Source organism: Sarcophilus harrisii, chromosome 1 (genome assembly GCF_902635505.1).
Source record: "Sarcophilus harrisii chromosome 1, mSarHar1.11, whole genome shotgun sequence".
NCBI classification, from domain to species: domain Eukaryota; kingdom Metazoa; phylum Chordata; class Mammalia; order Dasyuromorphia; family Dasyuridae; genus Sarcophilus; species Sarcophilus harrisii.
The window spans coordinates 546291068-546312185 of NC_045426.1; the positions used below are offsets into that span (position 1 = coordinate 546291068).

Genomic DNA, 21118 nt, shown 5'->3' on the forward strand with positions numbered 1-21118 from the left:
AATGTCCAAAAAACTTTTTATTATTAAACCTTGTAGTACAAACCTGAAAAGTAAACAAACAAAAAGAAAAACTGTCAATAAACAACAATGAAGTCTTTCCTTCCAAGGAAAGAGAGCAGAGCAGCGCTAATAAATTAAATGTCCAACTGTAAGCCATAGTCAGAAGTTTACTGTCAAAAAGAGGGGAAAAGTACACAGCAAGGCCATAAAAACCGGACAACCACATTGGAAAACACTCGACTTTGTTTATGTTATTGTTCAATATTCCAAAAACAGTTCAGTCTTCTGCAACAACAACCGACAAACTGTACTCTAGGACTTCCCTGACAAGTCCCCACGGGCAAGCTCGGTGCGAGGTGGGTCGTTACGGTCTTGGTGAACCCAATTATGAAACAGAGGACAGCTTGTGAAAAGTTTCCCTTCTTTATTCCACACAGACTGTACCCACAACCAGAAGAGGGCGGCAGCTACTCCTTTATGCTTTTCCTTGTTGTTCAGTGACGTAAGCAGCACTTATAGAAACGTTACAAGAAAAACTCTGTAAGCATCCAGTCCAATCCAGCCAATGAAGAAACGGAAACGTAAGGCTTTTCTTCATCTTGTCCCTTTGCCGCCCTTCCCACCCTCCCCACCGAGAAAAAGGCTCAAGTATTTAAAACAATTTACAGACATATGTACAAAAAGGGATGGGATTTCTTGTGTGTGTGTGTGTGTGTGTGTGTGTGTGTGCGCGTGTGTTTTGTTCTGTTCTGTTACAACATACAGGAAAAAAATAGACAAGATGAGCGCAGATGCATTTTCACATTCAAAAACAACTATGCGGACCTCCTAGTGGCTCTAAATGTGATCACAGAAATGAAACAGATTTAGAAAAGAAAGGATTAATGCTGACTTGTGTGTAAAGATGTGAAACGACGACAGCCGTGGGATGAAAATGGAATGTCAGAAAGATTGCACGTCTATGACAAAGAAGCACTTCGGGCTTCAATTATTTTTTTCCTTTTTTTTTCTTGTAAGGATGCTATTGAAGGGTTGTTTTTTTATTTGTTTTTTTTTGTGGGTTTTTTTTTTTTTTGATAAAGTAGCCAACAGCACCAAAAAAATAACAGAATGGATTTCCTAATGAAATCAGGCATAGTTTTCCCTCACATGACCCCTCCAAGGTAGGCAGTCTTTCTCTCTTTCTCTCTCTTTCCCCTTAAACAGATGCATAGTGATGTGCTGGTAAAAGAACCTCGTCACTCCAAATCTCATCATTTTGCCTATGGTTAGGAAATAAAGTCCACCTTCAGCTGCCATAACCTCCCCCCAAAAAGAATGGACATCTTCCAATTAAGAAAAAAATTACAAAACTCATCTTGCACATGACAGAAGAAAAGACAGCCAAAGTAAAGCAACTTCTTCTTTCAAGTTTTTTTGTCTCCTATCCCCCTTCTCTCTAGAAAATCTGCTCACATGACTGGAGAACAAATTATAAAATACAACAAACTCCAACCTATTAAAAATGGGTTAAAAGTCTTTCCCCCACAGTTATGGAAAACAAAAACAAAATCCCCACCAAAAAAATGAAATAAAATAAACACAACCCCACCAAAAAAAAATCAAAAATTTCAAAAAACAAACCAATCCAACAACAACAAAAAACAAACAAAAAAAGGCTTTTGCTTAGCCAAAGGGGCGATACAAATTAATATCTCAGCCCCTTGAGAGTTTTAAAACAGTGAATATACAGCAGTTTCCAAAAATCCAACTGCCATATCTAACTACCTAAGTACAAAAAAAATTTCAACAATTTAATGCTAAAACAAAATTAGTTCTCTAAAACCAGAAGAAAATCTTCTTTAGAGCTAGTGCAAAGACAGCTTGTATTCTACAGCAAGTACTCCAAACTAGGATATAATAATTACAAAAAAATATATATAAATCGACAATGAGTGTTGGCATCTTCAGGATGAACTTGAAGCACTTTTGGATGAACTGGAGGATGAAAGCCTTGATGATGGCACGTCCACTGTTGCTCTCTTGCGGGGTCCTCTTTTTGGTGTAGGCTTGCTGATACAGTTCTCAATGCTGCCGTTTTTCCCAGACACTTTCCCACAGATCTGATTCACCAGACTGATAATTTGTTCCTGTTTGGAAGAAAAACAAGAGAATGAAACCCTTCCCCTCACTCACGGGCACACACATCACTCAAAATCAGGTAGCAAAGGCAGGAAGAGAATCTCGATGGGGGGCCTCCAGGTGGGTGGGCGCAGGGCCGGGCCCAACTGCTCTCAGACAGAGACGGGAGTGCTACCCGAGGGAGGCAGATGGGAACGCTGGAATGACTCACCAATCACAAGGTCACCCAAGCTTTACTCAAAGCAGGACAAAAATGGATGGCAACCCTGTTCTTGAACTCTTGAATAAAGTCAAAAAGAGACCCTAAAGACTACATGATACTAACTCACTTTGGTTGGATGGGACTGAAACTGTGAGATATTTTAGTCAAAACTTTATGCGTATTTCATGATTAGGAGACATTTTAGGAGACAACTGGCTTAGGAATCAAGACTAGCCTTGACTTGTCTTCTTGATAATGAATGTCTAAAGTTAAAAGTTAAATCAGGTTTTCTTGGCTTTTTTACTGGATGGCTACGTTTACACAGCTCATCTAAATACCAACTTAATTCAAAAAGAGAAGGTGGAGCTTTTGCCTCCAAACAATTCTCAATTTATGAAGAACAACTACTTTGGTACACATGGAGATGGGCTGCCAAACCTTTGCCAAACCTCACATTTATCAACTGTGCTCCCATCCCGCTACCTTTCACCCCAAAGAGTAGAGGCAATGGAATGAAGCAAACTGATGTTCTCTCTCTCTCAACCAGTAAAAGGCAGCTATTTGCAGGATATATTTACTTTTTCACACATATTCAGCTAAAAGGAAGAGTCAAAAATAAGTAATTTCAATTTAATACAACAAATATTGACCAATCACTGTAGACACAAATTTCTAAGAGTCAAAAGCTAGCTACAAGTCAGGAGGATTAGTTTCAGGATCTTGAAATGTGGAATGAGGGTTTCTTTCCTTATTTTTAACCTATCAAAAACAACCTTAATCTTCTCTCCTACGACCAAATTTGTCACAGGAAACAGTTCCTCAGGCCTCTGCTCCGTGAGTGCCCTGGGTGGGATAAGTGAGAGCACGTTGCCAGCTCTGGAGTCCTGAGGGCCAGACCTCATCTCCCCCCAGAGGGAGATCCCCAGGAGGCCCAGGCCTCTCCTCCTTTCAATATCACTGAAGCCCCAGTTGGGGCGGCTCCTTCTGAAGGCTTCTGCTCTCAAACACAACACACACACACACACACACACACACACACACACACACACACACTCACTCTCCAAAAAAATTCTACCTCCTTCCCTCCCCCAAGAAAACCCAATCCTCAGCTCTCCTTAATGTCCTGCTCCTAGGCCTCCTGCTGTGGTCATGACCTGAGGGCTGCTCCCCAACCCATCGCCTTGGGAGGCAGTGCCCCTGGCTCCAGTGCCTGGGACCAGAACCCCAGCCATGCACCCTGCCAAGCTCCCTCCCCACTTCACCACTTGAAGAAAAGGGTCAATATTGTCAACGACTTCTTAAGAGTCAAGATAAGAGCTCAGTCTTACAAGATCTTCCCCTCAGTTGTCACCCCCTGTGCTCCCCTGGGCCAGCCATCTGCCAGTACACACACCACTCCCACCACAATTATACCCGCCTTCGTACCAGGGCAAGAGTTACTATGCCCAGATGTTTGCTATTTAAAACACCTTAATATGTATGTTGGCAATCTTCTCAGATACCCAAGACTCTCAGTTTATCAACATCCTTACCTCCCACGAGCTTGATCTTTACCCACAGAGAATAAAGTATAATACATTATTTATTAATATAAATATTAATATAGGCATATGGAGTGTTCATATGCAAAAATATTTGTAGCAGGCTTTACGTAGGGGCAAAGAATAGGAAATTGGGTGGGTGCAAATCACGTAGGGGCAAAGAATAGGAAATTGGGTGGGTGCAAATCAGTCAGAAATCAGCTGAATAAATTATGGTATATGAATATTATGGAATATTATTGTTCTATAAGAAATGACCAGCAGGAGGATTTCAGAGAGGCCTGGAAAGACTTACATAAACTGATGCTGAGTAAAGTGAGCGGAACCAGGAGATCATTGTACACGTCAACAAGATTAAATGATGAACAATTGTGATGGACTCTTGAACAATGAGCCTCCAGAAAGAGGACTATGGGGACTGAATGTGAATCACAACACAGTATTCTCACCTTTTTTTTTTATTGTTGTTTGTTTACTCCCCCCCCCCCATTTTTCTTCCTTTTTGTTCTGATTTTTCTAGTGCAGCATGATAATTGTGGAAATCTGTTTAGAAGAATTGCACATGTTTAATATAGATTGGATTACTTGCTGTCTATGGGAGGGGGTGGGGAGAAAGGAAGGAGAAAAATTTGGAGCACAAGATTTTGTGAGAATGAATGTTGAAAACTATCTTTGCATGTATTTTGAAAATAAAAAGCTATTATTTAAATAAATATATTCCTTACTGTTCTGTAAGAAATGACCAACAGGATAATTTCAGAAAGGCCTGGAGAGACTTACATGAACTGATGCTGAGTGAAATGAGCAGGACCAGGAGATCATTATATACTTCAACAACAATACTATATGATCACCAGTTCTGATGGACCAGGCCATCCTAAGCAACGAGATCAACCAAATCATTTCCAATGGAGCAGTAATGAACTGAACCAGCTATGCCCAGAGAAAGAACTCTGGGAGATGACTAAAACCATTACATTGAATTCTCCAATCCCTATATTTATGCACACCTGCATTTTGATTTCCTTCACAAGCTAATTGTACAATATTTCAAAGTCTGATTCTTTTTGTACAGCAAAATAACGTTTGGTCATGTATACTTATTGTGTATCTAATTTATATTTTAATATATTTAACATCTACTGGTCATCCTGCCATCTGGGGGAGGGGGGGGGGTAAGAGGTGAAAAATTGGAACAAGAGGTTTGGCAATTGTTAATGCTGTAAAGTTACCCATGTATATATCCTGTAAATAAAAGGCTATTAAATAAAAAAATAAATAAATAAATATATTCCACTACATTCATATACAAAAAACATCTTCAGCCAAAGAGAGGAAAGAAAACAAGAAAGGAAACTTTTAACAAACAAATTTTGTTGGGCACCATTATTTTCTAGTTTCTAGAAAACTGCCATGAATATTTTTGTACACGGAGGATGTTTTCCTCGTTCTTTAAGAAACAGACTATAGGAATGGTATCACTGGGTCAAAGAATACACAGAGTTTAGTAACCTTGGGGCACAGTTCTAAACTGCTTTCCAGAAGGGCTAGACCAATCCATAGGTTTTCCAAAAGTCAAAGTGTGGTTTGGTTTGTATCTTGCCGAAACTCAATTTTATTAACCTCCCCTCAATGTATCTTCAACTATGTGTGTACCATGTGCCTGCAATACCTTGCTGAATGGCTGACTACAAACACATTCCTTCCCCAATGCCTAGAACACACTCAGGTTTGTTCCATCTTTAAACAACTTCCTTTGACCCCACAGACTATCGACTAGTTGTTTTTCTCCTTTCAGCCAGTTTTCTAGGAAAAAAGTCATCTTCATCTATGGTCCTGACCTCCTCACAATCACACTTCCACAAGGTGACTGAAGCCGCTCTGAGACCACAGGGACCGCTTCTCTGACCACCCCAAGGCCCCTCCCCGCTGGCTTCAACTTTCTGAGGCTTTCCACAATACCGCTGATTCCTCCTCTTATCTGAGCGCTCAGCCCTTCCAAGTCTCCAACAAGTCTCCAAGTCTCCATCTGCCTTGCGGACATCACGGGGCTGGGCTGACACTTCCCATCACCTTTGTGTGCCGGCTCTGCCCCCTCCTCTCCCACCAGGTAGCCCCCTGCCTAATTCTCCCCCCCCCCTTGGATTGTCTGAGGGCCACGCCCTGGCACTGGCAGGCACCCTGCAGGGCACCCCTGGAGCTGCTGCCAGGCAGCATTTCTCAGCCCACCCGCCCTGGGGGCCGAGCGCAGCCCCGCGCGCCGGGGCCACAGCCAGGGCCAGGGAGTCACAGGTTCAGTCTGACCTTGGATACTTTCTGGGTAAAACTGAGCAAGTCATGTGGTCCTCATCTGTAAAATGAAGAAAACAACCACTACTCAAGTACCCTTAAGAAAGCCCCAAACGGCCTCATGCAGAATCGGACACCAGGGTGAGGAATGGATGGCCCAGTATTGGGGGTCAAAAGCTGGACTTCCCGCAGGAGAACGAACGTGACCCTCCTACAGCCACTCTCCTCTGGGGAAACAAGGCCAGGGGACTGTCCCCCCTCCACCCACCCCGTGGCCCACAAGCCTCAGGCGGCCTTCCTGCCCTAGGAATAGCCCCCCATCAGCCTGATGAAGCCACTTGGGTGCAGCAGGACCGTCCTTCGTGGTGGCTGGCAACCTCCCAGAGATGTCCCAGCCAAGTCTCTCACCGCAGAAGAAGAGAATTAAGAGCTCTACCAACCCACTGATCCAAATTTCAGGAGGCCAGAGCCACTGGCAATCATAATTTACTTCTCAATAATCTAAGGACACTTTAATTCTCATTAAATCAAATGACATCCATTTCTTTCCTCGTTTTTTTAGCAATAAAACACAGACAACACCTGACTAGCCAGACTCCTGTTACTTAGGGACTTATTCAATCTTTCTGGGGTTTTGTTACATTAAAGGCTTATAAAAATTTAATCAGTGCCAAGAGGTTGGTAAAAATCTGGGCTTACACTTCCCAGACCTTGCTTCAGTGTGTTCTCAAGAAGATATCCATCTCTCTCTGGTTAATCAAGAGATACAGGAAGAGTAGCTTTGATGAATATCCTTAAGTTTTATTTTTAACCAAATTCTGGCATTCGCTCTTTAAGTAAAAGAAATAGAAGAGACAAAGTGGTTGTTGCCTTCACTGAACATGTTTTTTAAAAAAACAAAAGAGATGCAAATAAGGCTATTTCAGGCTTTCCAATCTTGTAATTTAGCCAAAAGCTGAGCAAATGTGACCCATTCTATTTGGACATGCAACCCACTGCCTTTGCCAACTACTCTCATGGCTTACCTTCAGATCTTTTGCCATAAATGATAAACAATTTGCCACAAATGAGAGAAGAAAACTGATCAATGGTTTCTAAATTGAGCCTGGAGGACTCAGTAAAAACTCGTTGTGGCTGAGGTGCTATTCAAATCACACAGATTCCCGTCAGTGAAGTGTGAAGTCCATCAAATTCCCCAGGAAGCTCATTCTTGGGAAAATCTCATCACTCTGCAAGATGCCAGCAAACCTGGTTTCCTTCTGCCTCACAGCCCTCGCGGGCCCTCGCTCCGAGGGGAGCCACAAACCCCCAAACCTAACGCTGAGGAGGGAGCTGACCTCGGGGAACCTCATGTCTGTCCTGACCACACCACTGTAGCCCGAGGGCCCCCCTTCCAGGGCCTTTTGCATGTCTTCCCTCATTAGATCGAGGACCTGAGGGCAGAAACACACCAAGGCCAGGCCCACAGGAGCAGGGAAATGTTTCTTGACTGACCTCTCAGCCATTTCTGGGTGGCAGGTAAAAAAGTGGCAGAGACGACAAGAGATCGTCTACGGGGACTCCTTGGGCTTACAAAGGACACTGAATGTCATTAAAGCTCTTCTCGGCATCCCTGGTCGGCCCCTCCTTGCTGGAGTGCTCCTCGGCAGCCCTTCTGCACCTCCTCGGAGTCGGACCCCAAGGGCGCCTGGCAGGATGGCGAAAGCCTGAGTCAGCAAGACCCGGGTAACCTCTTGCTTTGGACTCTCAGTAGCACTGACAAAGGGGAACCACCACCCCTTGGCTGCGGGATCCTCACGGGTTAAATATGGATAAAACTACCTACACCTAATTGTGGAGGTCAACTGAGAAAACCTATGTACAGGCCTTTGCAAATCTTAAAGTGGCATATAATTGTCAGTTACTAACACCATTATTGTTGTTAGTTGTATATCTTATGTTATTTGTGCACACCTTTATTGTTCATTTCTTTCCATACACTATTTGGGGTATTTCTTGGCCAAGAAACAGGAATGGTTTGCTATTTTCTTCCCTAATCCATTTTACAGATAACAAAACTGAGGCAAGCAGGATTAAAGGACCTGCTAGGATGTTTGGGGCTGCATCTGAATGCAAGTCTTCCTACTGTTAGTCCCGGGGCTCTATGCATCTCGGCTGCCCTCTGTGTGTACCCACTTAATTTACATTCTCTCACTCAGACTCACAAATACAGAGATGATCGACAGCCAGGTGGATGGACAGGTTTGGCAGAAGAAAAGGGAATAAGAGCTAAATAAAAGTCCTGATACACAGTTCCATCTTCCTATCATGTACTTTATACATGATCCACTCTCCCATTAGAAGCTCGCTAAGGTGCAGAGATCTTGGCTGAGAATCCTTAAACTTTTTATTCTTAAAAATGAAGATTCTTCCCCAAAGCTTTTCTTCATGTGAGCTCTATCAACACACAGCATACTAGCAATTAAAACATCTTATTATGAAAACAGTTTTGAACTTGTGGATGCTCTGAAAGGTTTTCAACCAGCCCTCCCCACCCCACCCCCAGTTCTCATTTCATCTTTTGGGAATACTGCTAAGTCAGACCCCTTCATTTTGCAGAGGTTTAGACTTGTCTGTAACATGAGGATCTCCTGATACCCATTTTAGTGCTCAACAAGTCAGGACGAACAAATCATGAATGCATTTGGGTGGGAGAGAGAAGGTGAGGAGGAAGATGTCGGTGATGATCATTTCCCAACAGGGGCATCACGGCACAGGCTAGAGGCCAGCAATGAGCCATGTCGGTAAGCAGGACGTATCTGAGAGCAAAGCGTTTCTCAAGCAGAGAAGTCCTGGACCTGATTAAGTGGGCCCTCAAAATGCGCAGGGGGGGCAGCCGATAAGAGACAAGCCCTGACACATTACTGACCACGGGGGTCAAAGCAAGAGGTCTCTGTTCTATCTCGCTTAGCCTGTCAAGGACATACAAGGTTTAAAAAAAAAAAAACAAAAAAAAAAACTCTTCAGAGCTGGGAGATGAGAGACTCCTTTGAGAAGAAATCCAATTTTAGGATGTGGAGATCATTCTCTTAGGAATGACTTCCTATTAGTGTTGTCAGCACACTGTTGAGTTTTGCTAAGCTACCAGTGTTGCTACACAAGCCCCTTCAATGACCAAAACATTCTTCTTCTACTGAATGACAAATAGCAATAAGTAGGTATGCCAGATGCTTATAATTTATAAAAAAAAAAAATTAAAAAAATAAGACAACAAACCCACTTCTCTGAGGATATCACCTATTTTTCAGTCACGCTACCTGGTTCCCTTCTAACACATTTCTCTAATAAGTACAATTTGATATAGGAGTCTTAGGTATTTTTAAGATTGGAGAGGCTTTTTACAAAAGGACTGCATTCTCTTCCATGGGAGTCTAGAGGAAAACAAAAATTTATTAACAATAAAATAAAAACTGCAACTGCTACATAACAGACTAGAATGTGGTTTGGCTAATCGAATGTTCACAGCTGGCTTGGGCACTGCATGGCACAGAAGGGCCAACAGTTCCCATCAGAATCCTTACTCACAATCCAGTCAAAGGGGGAGTGTTAAATTATTTCTAAATTATGTGACTCATTGGATTCATGGGAAGCTTAAGCATGGTTCATGGCCTTTTCTTCTACAAAACAATCAGGGCCCTAAAATCAAAATATATGCAGGACACCCGATTTGGAACTGAGAGTAACTCCCAGAACTCAGTCACACTGTGACCAGGACATGCCTCCTCCATCTTACCTCAGAGCCAGCTGCCCAGGAGCCCATCAGCTCCTCTCCTAGGAGCTCCCCGTCCCCAGCCCACACAGGGAGTACAGGGGCTGCGATCTCAGATCCAACACGCTCTTACTATTTGTAAAGCTTAAAGGGTAGGAAAGGTGGGAGCTGTGTCCCTAATAACCACTCTCCGTTCTGGCAGCTACACCATTTATTTACTGAGTCTGCTTCCTGCCTGCAGCTGGAACTGACTCCATAGCTTGGTGGGAGGCAAGAAAGGAGAAGAGAGAAGGGCCGTAACCTCTCTTGCTGGACAGCCTCTGGATCCATCACTTCCTGCCCAGACCATGGGGCTCACAGACACACCTCAGACGCTTCTCGCCACGTTCTCACCATGTTCTGGCCCCGGCCCCAGCCCATCCTCCTGCATCGGAGCAGGAAGGCTGCCCGCTCTTCTCACTCAGGTGGACGCTCAGCCAACTTGACAAGACATCTGCAGTGTCAGGAGCCACCCACGTAGAGAATGCAACCAAATCCCATGTAAATTAAACCCATGGCTGCCAAGAATACAGACCGAGTTATTCTAGAGATTTCAAATGGAAAGAGGCTGAACTTGCCAGTGGTTTCTCCATTGGCAAGAGCAATGAGAACCGTACACGACTGGACCTTGTTCTCCAAGTGAGGAAAAGGTTCTAAAGAGGGTTCAGGGTCCCAAATGCTGAGTATTGTGGCCTCTTGTAAGACCAATTGTCTACACAACTCTTTGAAGGAAGCTGCTCACAGAGACAGCGCAGAGTATGTAAGCCCCCCGATTTCTTCAACTTCTTCCTCCAGGAAAAACTTGAAGCTACTCACATTAAGCCAAAGAGAATGACTCTGTAAAAGCACAGGGGTCAGAAAGCCAACAAAGCTGGAAAATGGCCAGAAAGTTACCAAGTGGCAGGAAAAACACCAATGGAATTATGGGGGTGGCGAGCCAAACAATTTGTTGGCATATATCTTCTGGCGGGAGGGAAGGAACACTATCACGGGACCCAAGAAATCCATTTCTTAGCACAATCAAAATAGTTGTTGCCCATGAGCTCAGGTCCTTCTTGTTTTTACCTGGTTCCATCTCCCCTAGAAATTAGTTTCTTAGACAAGTGTGGTGACCCTGAAAACAATTTCCAACAGTATTTAGACCAGGGCAACAAAAACAATCAATAGTTATCTTCCTCTCAACTCGTGCCCAAATGTCTCAATTCCCGACTTAGCCTTTTGTACAAAATTCTAAATATACACCTTTGTTTATAATCCAACATAGCAAAGGAAAAGAAATACAAAGTGGGTTGGAGATCATAGAAAGAGGACTGGAATTCTCACCTATATTTCTATTAAGAATGTTTAAATGAAATTCTTACTTCCCACTGAGAACATTTAAAAAAAAAACAAAAAAACGGCCGCCTAAGAGAACTAACCAAAAGCCCAGGAGGCAGTTTTGGCTACAAGAGGGCTCCTGTATTTTTCCACTAATTAAGAGAAAAGGGAATGGAGTTCAGTACAAGGGCTGTAACTTCAAAGCACATTCCTGAATTCTACCCAAAACCTAAACTGACAGGGAGAAATAAGAGAAGAAAAAAGGAAAAGAGAGAAGAGAGAAGAAAAGGAGGAGAGAGAAAAATATTCCAAATATTAGAACTGCCATGCTTTCACATATGGTGTCTATATTTACCTTGAATGTAAAGAATTTCTGGATAGGAAGCTCTGGACTGGCTAGGCTCTAGTGCTGAAAACCCCACTTTGGTGGCTGAATTAATAAACATATAGGGATATTTGTTCCTTGGCCAGAGAAAACAGAAAGCTCTTTTTATTCCAATCCCCTCATTCCTCACTCTCCCTTCTTCCAAGTGATCGGTGCTCACTGGCTCACTCTGCAATGCTGGCCTGTTGTGAGTGCCGGCGTGCTTCCCTCACGTGTGTGGCTGCCTCAGTTGAGGGATTCAAATACCTCTGCCCCAGACAGTTCCCTAATTATCTCCTAAGAGTGAGAACTTGAAAGGCAGCTAGACCCCTCAAAGCCCGCTGGCCGCACACAGGAAGGCCCTGCGTCCTCCCTGGGCACCTCAGGCCTTAAGGGAAGCATCCGCAAGCGAAAGCCTGAACTCAGCTGGCTGCTGAATTAACAGTGGCTCTGCAGCTTTGGGGGAAAGAGTGACCATTCACAAAGGAAAATGACAAAATTGGAATGTGAGGCAGAAATCCCAGAGTTTTTTCAGGTTTCTTCATGCAGGATGTGTACAGAACAAGCACAAAGGACTGAGCTGAAGGCAACCCTAAATCAGTCATGTAGACATAAAGTTTTAGTTTGACTGAAAAGCACAATTAAGTGGGACAGGACAGGATTCTTTAAATAACAGCCTGCCAGGCAAAAAGAGCAGCCTTGTTCTGTGGAGTGAAACAGTAACTATTAATGACAGGAAAAGGACATGGTTCAATGTTCAATTAGAGCTATGCAATAAATGAAATGGGCAAACCCTGTGAGGTACTGAGTATCCCAAAAGCAAAAGTGTCCCAGCAAAGGCTGACATCATCTGTCTCTTAAGAGTTTTGAGGTTCCCTAATTTGTGATCTGCTCCCTAAGCAAACGAAGCTGAGAAGTCCGCCCGGCCATTAAGGAGCAGCTGGAACCAGAACCCCATGCACGTGCTTTGATACCATGGGCCCTCTCCGCCAGGGATGGGGCCGGGGCCTCCCACCACAAAGGCAGAGACACACACAGAGGGGACAAAGCCCTCAGTCCAAAGGGCCCCAAAGGTCAGGAGACCAAGGCTCTGGGGCAGGGCAGCACCTGGCAAGGGCACGAGGGCCAAGCCAGAGGCTGCAGCCTCCTTCCCACACCAGCCTAGACAGGCTCCCCAGACAGAGGAGTCCATGAAGTCCTGTCCTGGTTGAGCCCCAGCTTCTGCGGAGGACAGCCATCGAGCCGCTGGAGCTCTTCCCCCTTCCCAGAGGCGCCCTTCCACCCAGCCGGCCCTCCCGGGGACCACCCTGACCTCGTCATAGCGGTACATCAACTTCAGTCCCCGACAGGATTTCTGCTTCTCCACATGGCGAAGGGCACACTCCAGGCAGAAGACGACATTTTCATTTTCTTGTACAACCTGAAAGATGAGAGAGAAGCGGATCAGGTGTGGAAGAAAAAGCAAAGGGACAGGAGGGGCTGTCAGGAGTCAGCTCTGAGTCTGGGGGCACTGGCCACCTAAGGAACACCGATAATCCCGCTAAAGGATCTCGGCTCCCACAAACTGTATGGCGTCATCCAAGAGAGGGATAAGGTAAGCAGGGAGGAGGAGACCCTGAGTCAGATAAGTTAAGCTGATTGTCCACGCCTGCAAAATGGCAGCTGTGGGGCTGGGAGAGAACTTCCCACACCGGCAGCCCTGCGGGCTCAAGGACCATGGCCTGTGGTACACCTGGGGTCCAAAAGCCTGGATTCAGAGCAGCCTCTGACAGCAGCAGGACTGGCCGATGGGGGAAGTCTCTAAGAGCCCTGTCCATTCTACATCTATGATCCATCCCTCATGGCACAATGACTTAGGGTTCCCTTACCTGTCCACTCCTTCCAAGTCCACTCCTGAACCATTCCTCCATCTCAGGAAGGTTCGGGACAAACGAATATAGCGTGTTCGCAAGGAGAAGAAGGTGGGCATTAAAGCCTCCAGAAGCATGATCGCCAATTTGCTTTCTGCTTGTTTTCTATCCATTCCCATCATTATATATGCACACACACACACACACACACACACACACACACACACACACACACACTCACACTCTCTCTCTCTCTCTAACTCTCTCTAACTCTCTTCCCCTCCTCCAAGTTAATAAATCATTAGTAAGCATCTACTACATGCAGGTCACTGCAGTGAGTGCCAAATCATCTTCAAGTTTGATTCAATTCCAAATGAAAAGTGTTAATACACAGAAATTATTATAAACTGGAAAAACATAAATTTCTTGTGCTGGTCTGAGCACCATCTCCAGAGAACTGAAATGGTGGCCCACAGGTGCTTGGGCACCAACTCTTTTGAGGAAATCAATGCAACTTTTATATTTCATCATCGGAGACAATGATAATACAGGGGAAACTGATGCCTTTTGTCTATGAAAATTCACGTGCAACTAGGATATTTTACAAGATGTCATGGATGTATGTTCTGGCATTGTTGCATTGTTGGAGTCACCATTTTAAATCAATGTATAGGAGGGATGCTAAGTTTTTCAACTAACTCCAGAGAAAAGCACTTGTTTACATGTTGTGAAGAAAGCCCTTAGAAACACTATAAAACGTGGGTTTATCATAAATTGGGGCAGAGGCAGAACCAAGCAAACCTGATTGGCAAGTCTAAGAATGCTGAGCAACTGAAAATACAAGCCATGGGAGTGTAGCTGGAAAAAAAGGCTAGTGCTCAAGATGTAGACTTGGCAATCATCTGTATGAAAGTTGTTAGCAATATGTGACTAGCCGAGATCCCTGCCGGGGAAAGCACTGCTTGCACACACACATGCTGACAGCTGACTCCTGAGCAACACCCTTAAGAAGAAAAAAAAAATGAAGAGAAACCAGGATGGCAGAGAATGAAGAAACATAGAGAGAGAAAGCCAAAAGAAAATGGTACTTTAGAAACCAAAGGTAGTAGATATCAAATTCTACCAAGATTCAGGATGAACCTGAACTGAGAACAGGCAGTTAATATTTACTGACTGGAAAAATGACAGAATCTTAAGAGCTGAAGGAGATAATCATGAAGATCAGCTTCTCAATTAATACAGAATTCTGCCATATGATGTCTCTGATAGGCCCACATGCACCTGCTGATTGAACATTTATAGGAAGGGGAGGTTCACCATTTTTGTACGTCAAAGTCTTCCAATGTTATTGACAAAATAATATTGAATTGACAGCAGTTTTTGTACAGGGCTGGAAACAAGCATAAACTACAGGGAGTAAATGGCAGCAGGGGGAGGTTAGAAAGGAGATGGGAGAGTATAGGCTCTTTCCAAAGTTTGTTGATAAAAAGAGCTAAAGCAGAAGTTAAAGGGGATTGGGCATCAGGGAAAAGGGAGGTTAGTTTTTAGCAGGCTCTTTTGGTCATTGCTTTGTTAAAGAGTTAAGCATTTTTATGGGCCAAATGAAAAGCCCCATTAGAGGTGGGGAGAGTGGGATGTGCTTGCTAATGGCCTCACCATGGAAAGGTAGCACAGGTGCTGACAGATCTGACACCGCCTCTCAGATGTCTCTAACTGCAGCCACTTTCGAGGCTTTTTCTTCCCATCCGTCACAGAGCTGTTGCTATCATGGCTACCATAGCGCGCCGACGAATGCAGGCCAGCTTCGAAAAGCTGCCGTCGTTGCCTTAGCTCTGTATCCCTGTCCAAAAACAAGAAAAAGCCAGATGTCTATTAGCAAATCTCACTGAGTCAAGTGGCCCAGCTTTTCCCCCAGCTTTCAAAGTTAATATGATAAACGTGATTGAATCTAATACAACATTTAACAAACAACATGTATGGATAGTTAAGGTTTTTTTTTTTCCCCCTTTCTCATTTTTTCACTTCATATCAATGCTTGGATTTAACAAACTATTTGTAGATTTCATCAGCAATTGTTCGACCGACACCTGTCCAAATCCATTGTCTACCGATCAGCACTAACCAGGTGTGTCTCCCCCTTGAGAGAGAGATAGCGGTGCTACATAGTAGGGGAAAAGAAAAAAGGGTTATAAAGGAAGCCAACCAACACAGTCACACTCTCAATTGATTTATTCAGCCTTAATTTTTGCCCACTGGATTCATTTAGTCTTAACTGTGCAACACCAAAGTAAAGTCCTTATTGCACTGTGGGATAAAGAGCTCAGTCAGATGGATCACCAAGAGTTGGGATAAACACAAACCACGCGGAGTGGGTTAACGCCAGTTCTCAGCATTTTGTAGCCATCCACAGAACCATGAGGTCTGTTCACTTTCCTGAGGATCCCTGCACTTTGCACTGCACACAGACCATGTTAACGCCAGGACAAGTTCCCAGCATTTTGTAGCCATCCATATAACCATGAAGTCTGTTTGCTCTCCCTAGGATCTTACTACTGCATACAATGCCAAGGTCTTGATGCTATCATCTCTCTTTCCTGCTCAGAAATAAATCCATCATAAACTACCAGGGCCTAGTGGCAGCAAGGGGTTAAGGTCCAACATTCCATTCACTCCCTCACAAAGACTTAACATTGGGCACCATCAGGAAATTCTGAGTCCTATTACCAAAGAAAACTGGAGAATAAACTCCATCACAGCAAAAATCTTTAACCATCTTGGACAAAGCCTACAAGGCCAAACCTGGTTCTATGACCTGGCTGGTGGTCTCATGAATGGGGGATTTTACCCAGGAAGGAAAGCTGGCTTCCGGCCCTGCCACAGGAAGCCCGGCCCCTTGGCAGCTCATGGGCTCTGCTGGCAGAGCCTCTGGCCTTGAGTACCTCTCAGGGGCTCCAGACGTACATCTGGTTACCTGAGCTCATCCAGAAGGGCGGAGATGGTACTGAGGGTGGGACCATTTTCCTTTTTTGCTTCTGCTGTCGCAATCTGGTAGAGTAACTTCTCCATTGAGAATGGCTTGGCTATGTGGCGACGTTTCATTTCCTGAAAGGAACAACTGTGTTAATATGGGTCTGTAGTCAGTATGAAGGCTGGAGTTGTTGAGTGATATTGCAGTGTCATTTTTGAGAAAAAGGGTACGGAAAAATGGCAGAACAGGTTCAGGCACAATGGGATTTTTATTTAAAGTGGATGAGGAGAAATTCAAACAAGAAGTAAAAATGGGGTTTAATGAAAAGAATTAAGAAGTGATAACTATCATTTTTCAAATGAATACTCACAGTGGGAAAGAATATGACCTAAAATTAATAGACCCATGCTTTAGGTAAAACCAAATTCACTGCAGAAGCCTACTACTTAATCCAAAAGATTAAAATATCGAACACAAAACAGATTTCTCACAGATTGTTTCTTGAGGATCAATTAATCACTAATCATTCATTAATCATCTACTATTAAACATTTACATGTGCTAGAGATACAAAATAGTCAAAAGTCCCTGCTCTTAAGGAATTCCCAAATATACACAAAGCAAGATATACCTAAAATAAAAAGGAAACTTTAAACAGAGGGAATTAAGAGGGGTTAGGAAAGGCTTCCTGTAAAAGATGGGATTTTAGCTAGACTGAAAAGGAAGGTCCCTCAGCATAGCAGAAGACAGAGAGCATTCTAGCTAGGGAGAAGACCTGGAGCAGATAGAGTATCTTCTTAGTGGGACAGCCAGGCCAGTGTCAGGGGATCCAAAGATACATGCTGGGGAGTAAGGTGTGAGAAGGATAGCAAGGGAAGAGGGGTCTGGGTTATAAAGAGGTTTGAATGCCAAGCAGATCACTCTGTTTTTGATCTTGGAGGTGATCTGGGTGAGTATCATATTATGATATTACATATTTTATATTATATAGTATATTATATGTTATATAATATATTGTATTATTATGCTATATTATCACATTATAAAACTACAATCTCTCCAAATTACATGCTGATTAAGCAATACCAAGGGTTTAACCTTAAACCCAGAGAAGCCAGGATGAGGCACAAAGCAATCTTCCTTCGGTAGAATGGCTATTCTGGATTCTTCCCCAGGGTCTGAGGGGATACTGCATATAAATACACCCATGGAAAAGGGAAGAAAAATGAGGAACAGAAGAGAATCTGAGTCCACCGTGTAAGTGTTATTCTGTACCTTGGCCGTTTCAAAACCCATACTTGTCCACTGGGTGGTAGCAAAGTGCACAGTTTCAGAAACACTGTAGCCACAGCACACTTTGGACACAAAGGAGCCCGGAAAACAGACAACAAACTGGCCGCTTTGCTGTACAGTACGGTGCACCTTGATCCCCTCCTTGCACAGCACCTCTGGGGAGATCTGGGAAGAAGCAAAGAGCAAAGAGGTGAAGATTTCTTCAGGAAAGAAGGAGAGAAGAAGTGTAAGTCTCTGAAACAAAGTGACTCTCAGCAACCAGGCTAACAAAGCAAACACCGGCATCGGGGGGACTCTTTGGGGATATTTCTTTAAAATGCTAATGATGACTTTCAGCCTTGGACAGGGAAGGAAAACCAAGGCGGCTCAGCTGTGAAATCTACTTCCCAGGAGGTCTTTAAAAATGGAAACCTATCTTATCTCCCTAGGGGGTAGTCTATACAAGGCAGGCCTTGCAGTTGACTCGAGAGAGCAAAGAGACCTGAGAGAACTTGTATCCCTTCCCAAGCTCAATGGGTTATAGTTTAGAAAGATTTTGGTTCTCTCAAAATGCCAAACAAGTTTTGCTGCTATAGGTTTAAGGATGGCAACAAAAACCTATCGACATTTATTAAGTAGCTCTGGGTGCAAGGCACTATGGGATACAGAAAGATCTGCCCTTAAAGAGCTTATAATCAAAAGGGGAAGACAGCATGCAAGCAAATATATACAAAGCCAACTATCTGAGAATAAACAGGAATTATCAAAGCAAAGCCACCAGAATTAAGAAGCCACTTCCCCTGTTAGGGTCTCTACAGTTTACATGTTTGTGGGTTGAATTCAGTTCACCAAACATGTAACACATATAGAGGAATGTCAAAATTTGACTGTACTTGGACCCTCATACTCCAAAAATCACTCTCTACCCCACAATATTGCCTCTCCAGAATTCTCCTGCGTCTGGGGAGCCAAAATTTCCTCATCTATCAGTTCCACTCAAAAATCTCGAGAGCCAGCCACACTGGCTGCCTACATGGAGAGCTGCATTGTCTATGATCCTGAACTATCCTGTCTCATTTTAAAACCTTTACGTTGTTGTTGTTGTTGTTGCTGCTGTTGTTGCTGTTGTTGTTTTCCCTCACAAAGCAGGTGTGTAACAAAACCAAATGGTGTTTCTATACCGGAGCATGAGCAAACCAGACTGGCCAAGTGGCTTTCTTGTGGTCAAGTGGACAGGAGGTGGTAGCTTTGGAGAACAAAGTGGGGACTTTTTCAGAATCCCCCATCTTGGAAAGGATCCCCCTCAAGAAGAAGGAAAAAAAGTTCAAGAAGTAACAAGTTGTCAGGAAAAGCTAGCAAAAACATAATCCCCTACTGCTTTTGGAAATGGGTTAAAAGAGATAATAGTAATCATTCTCCTGGCATCTTTCTCTTTGCCCCCAAACTTGAATGCACCACTAGCACCTACAGCTCAAGTACCTAGACATGACAGAGAGAACAAAAGAGAAGGGTGGATAGGAATTAAGTGCAATTCATGAGGCTGGTCAGAAAACCCAATCCTGAACAGCATTTAGAAAATGACCAAGTACTTTACCTGCCAAGAATTGCAAAATAGAAGAAATATGAAACCAAGAATCTTCAATCCCCAAGTTTTCAAAAGGACCCCCTTGACATGGGACATGAGTCAGCCTTTCCTTCTTGTGCAACAAGAGGGAAATCCTTCTGTTTGCTTATTTTTCCTTCATTCCAAAGGAAACTTTGTTTTGGACCTCAAGGATTTAACATAGGTCTGTTCTTTCCTTTGTTTTTGAAACACAAAGGTAAAATAAAACAAAATAAAAACTGTGAATCTAATACAAAATTAACATTTCCCCTACTACCAAAAACAGATAGCACATACCATCACATTACTTTCAAGCATTTCCAGCCCTGGTGTGCCATTAGCTTGCAACAGGGTATGTACCACGTCTTCGAGTTTGTTCTCTTCCTCAGCAGGAATGCAATACCTGAGAGGGGGATGGGGAGAAAGGAAAAGAGAGAGAGAAAAGAGAAAAGATTTTACCAAAGCATCTAGCTGGCATTCCCAAAATTTTGACCCAAGGCCCAGGCTCATTTATTCTGTGCTGAAATGAATAAACAAGAAATCAAAAACAAGTTCTTCTGGAAGATTGCCTTAAAACACAGGAAACAAGGGGACTGTTTGGACACAACTCTACAGTCAGATGTATGAGTTGAGCTATACATGAGCCACAAAATAAAGCATTTGGTAATTCATTCTTGTAGCTCCCAGGCCCATTTCACACAGCAATGCCATAAATTCCCACAGGACTATCTCAGTGGCTTCCACCAAGCACTCAGCCAAGCCACAACCCCACGAGTGATTCAAATTGCTCATCTTTTATGTATATCTGACCTACACTGCAAGCCAAAAAGCTTTCAAACACAAAACAGATGTTTAAAAATCCCCATAAATCAGAAACAGACACATCTGTAGGTTCAAGCAGCCTCTGGTAAAATCTCCAAATCTACCTCCTCAGTTCTTGGCTAAGTCCCAGGTTCAGAGTTCTATGCTTTGCCTGCAATAGATGAGATCACAAACATTTAAGTGGAGCTGTCAAATATGGAAACCTCAAGGTGCCTCATCACCCCTTCCAGAATTAACTCCTGGGATTGACTCCAGTTAGATCTTAGAGAAAGTTCTGAAATGTCATGAAGAGGAGTTCTTGAAGACTACGACCACATCTGCTCTCCTATGAATATCTTCTAATGGAGTTTTCTCCAAAAGAAGGAAAAGAAATTCATATTAATACAATGCTTTTGAGTTTAACAACAACAAAAAAGTCCCACCACCACTTTCTAGGCTTCCAATGATCTCACAATTTGAAAGGGGCCATTGCTGAGAGACAAAAGCTAAGTTTTAAAATTCACTTCCTTCTCCTAAAACTCTTCAAGATAGATAAAAGGGATGAGTGTTATCAGGGAGAAGTTCTAGGAAAAAATAAAGAAAGCCCAAAAGAGAAGAGTATGTAAGATACACCTTTCTGGCAAAAGGAAAAAGGAACAAAACCATACTCTCAAAATGTGTGTGGAGTGGGGGAAGGGAGGAACGGACCCCACACTGCCTATAGCACACACATAGTGTGTATCCTTTTTAAAACACTTAGTGTATAAGTGCAATCTACACCAGTGGTGTAAAACTCACATACAAACAGATCCCTACGGGTCCATATTGACTTAGAAAACCACAAATCAGAATTATATTGTTGGGGTTATTTTTTTAAACATTTCTCAATAACATTTTGGTCTGTTTGACACTTCTGCTCTACACTTATGTCTACATGGATAAGAGGCCTATAATCTATTTAGAGAAAAATGAAAGACACATTAAAAGTAACCATAAACAATAT

The 21118-nt window shown here is 43.4% G+C and overlaps 1 protein-coding gene across 2 annotated transcripts in view; it reads right to left on the reverse strand.

The window, feature by feature from the left end:
• Window positions 1-147: 147 nt before the first annotated feature.
• Window positions 148-21118, reverse strand: part of JARID2 (jumonji and AT-rich interaction domain containing 2) — a 315080-nt gene continuing 294109 nt past the window's right edge. For both annotated transcript variants that reach the window (XM_012541631.2, XM_031946823.1), the window contains 6 exons: window positions 19612-19717; window positions 17715-17897; window positions 16443-16573; window positions 15128-15311; window positions 12934-13041; window positions 148-2129 (listed from right to left, as the gene is read on the reverse strand). In XM_012541631.2, coding sequence (XP_012397085.1) covers window positions 1947-2129; window positions 12934-13041; window positions 15128-15311; window positions 16443-16573; window positions 17715-17897; window positions 19612-19717 — 895 coding nt within the window. In that variant the 3' untranslated portion in view covers window positions 148-1946. The remainder of the gene's footprint in view (window positions 2130-12933; window positions 13042-15127; window positions 15312-16442; window positions 16574-17714; window positions 17898-19611; window positions 19718-21118) is intronic.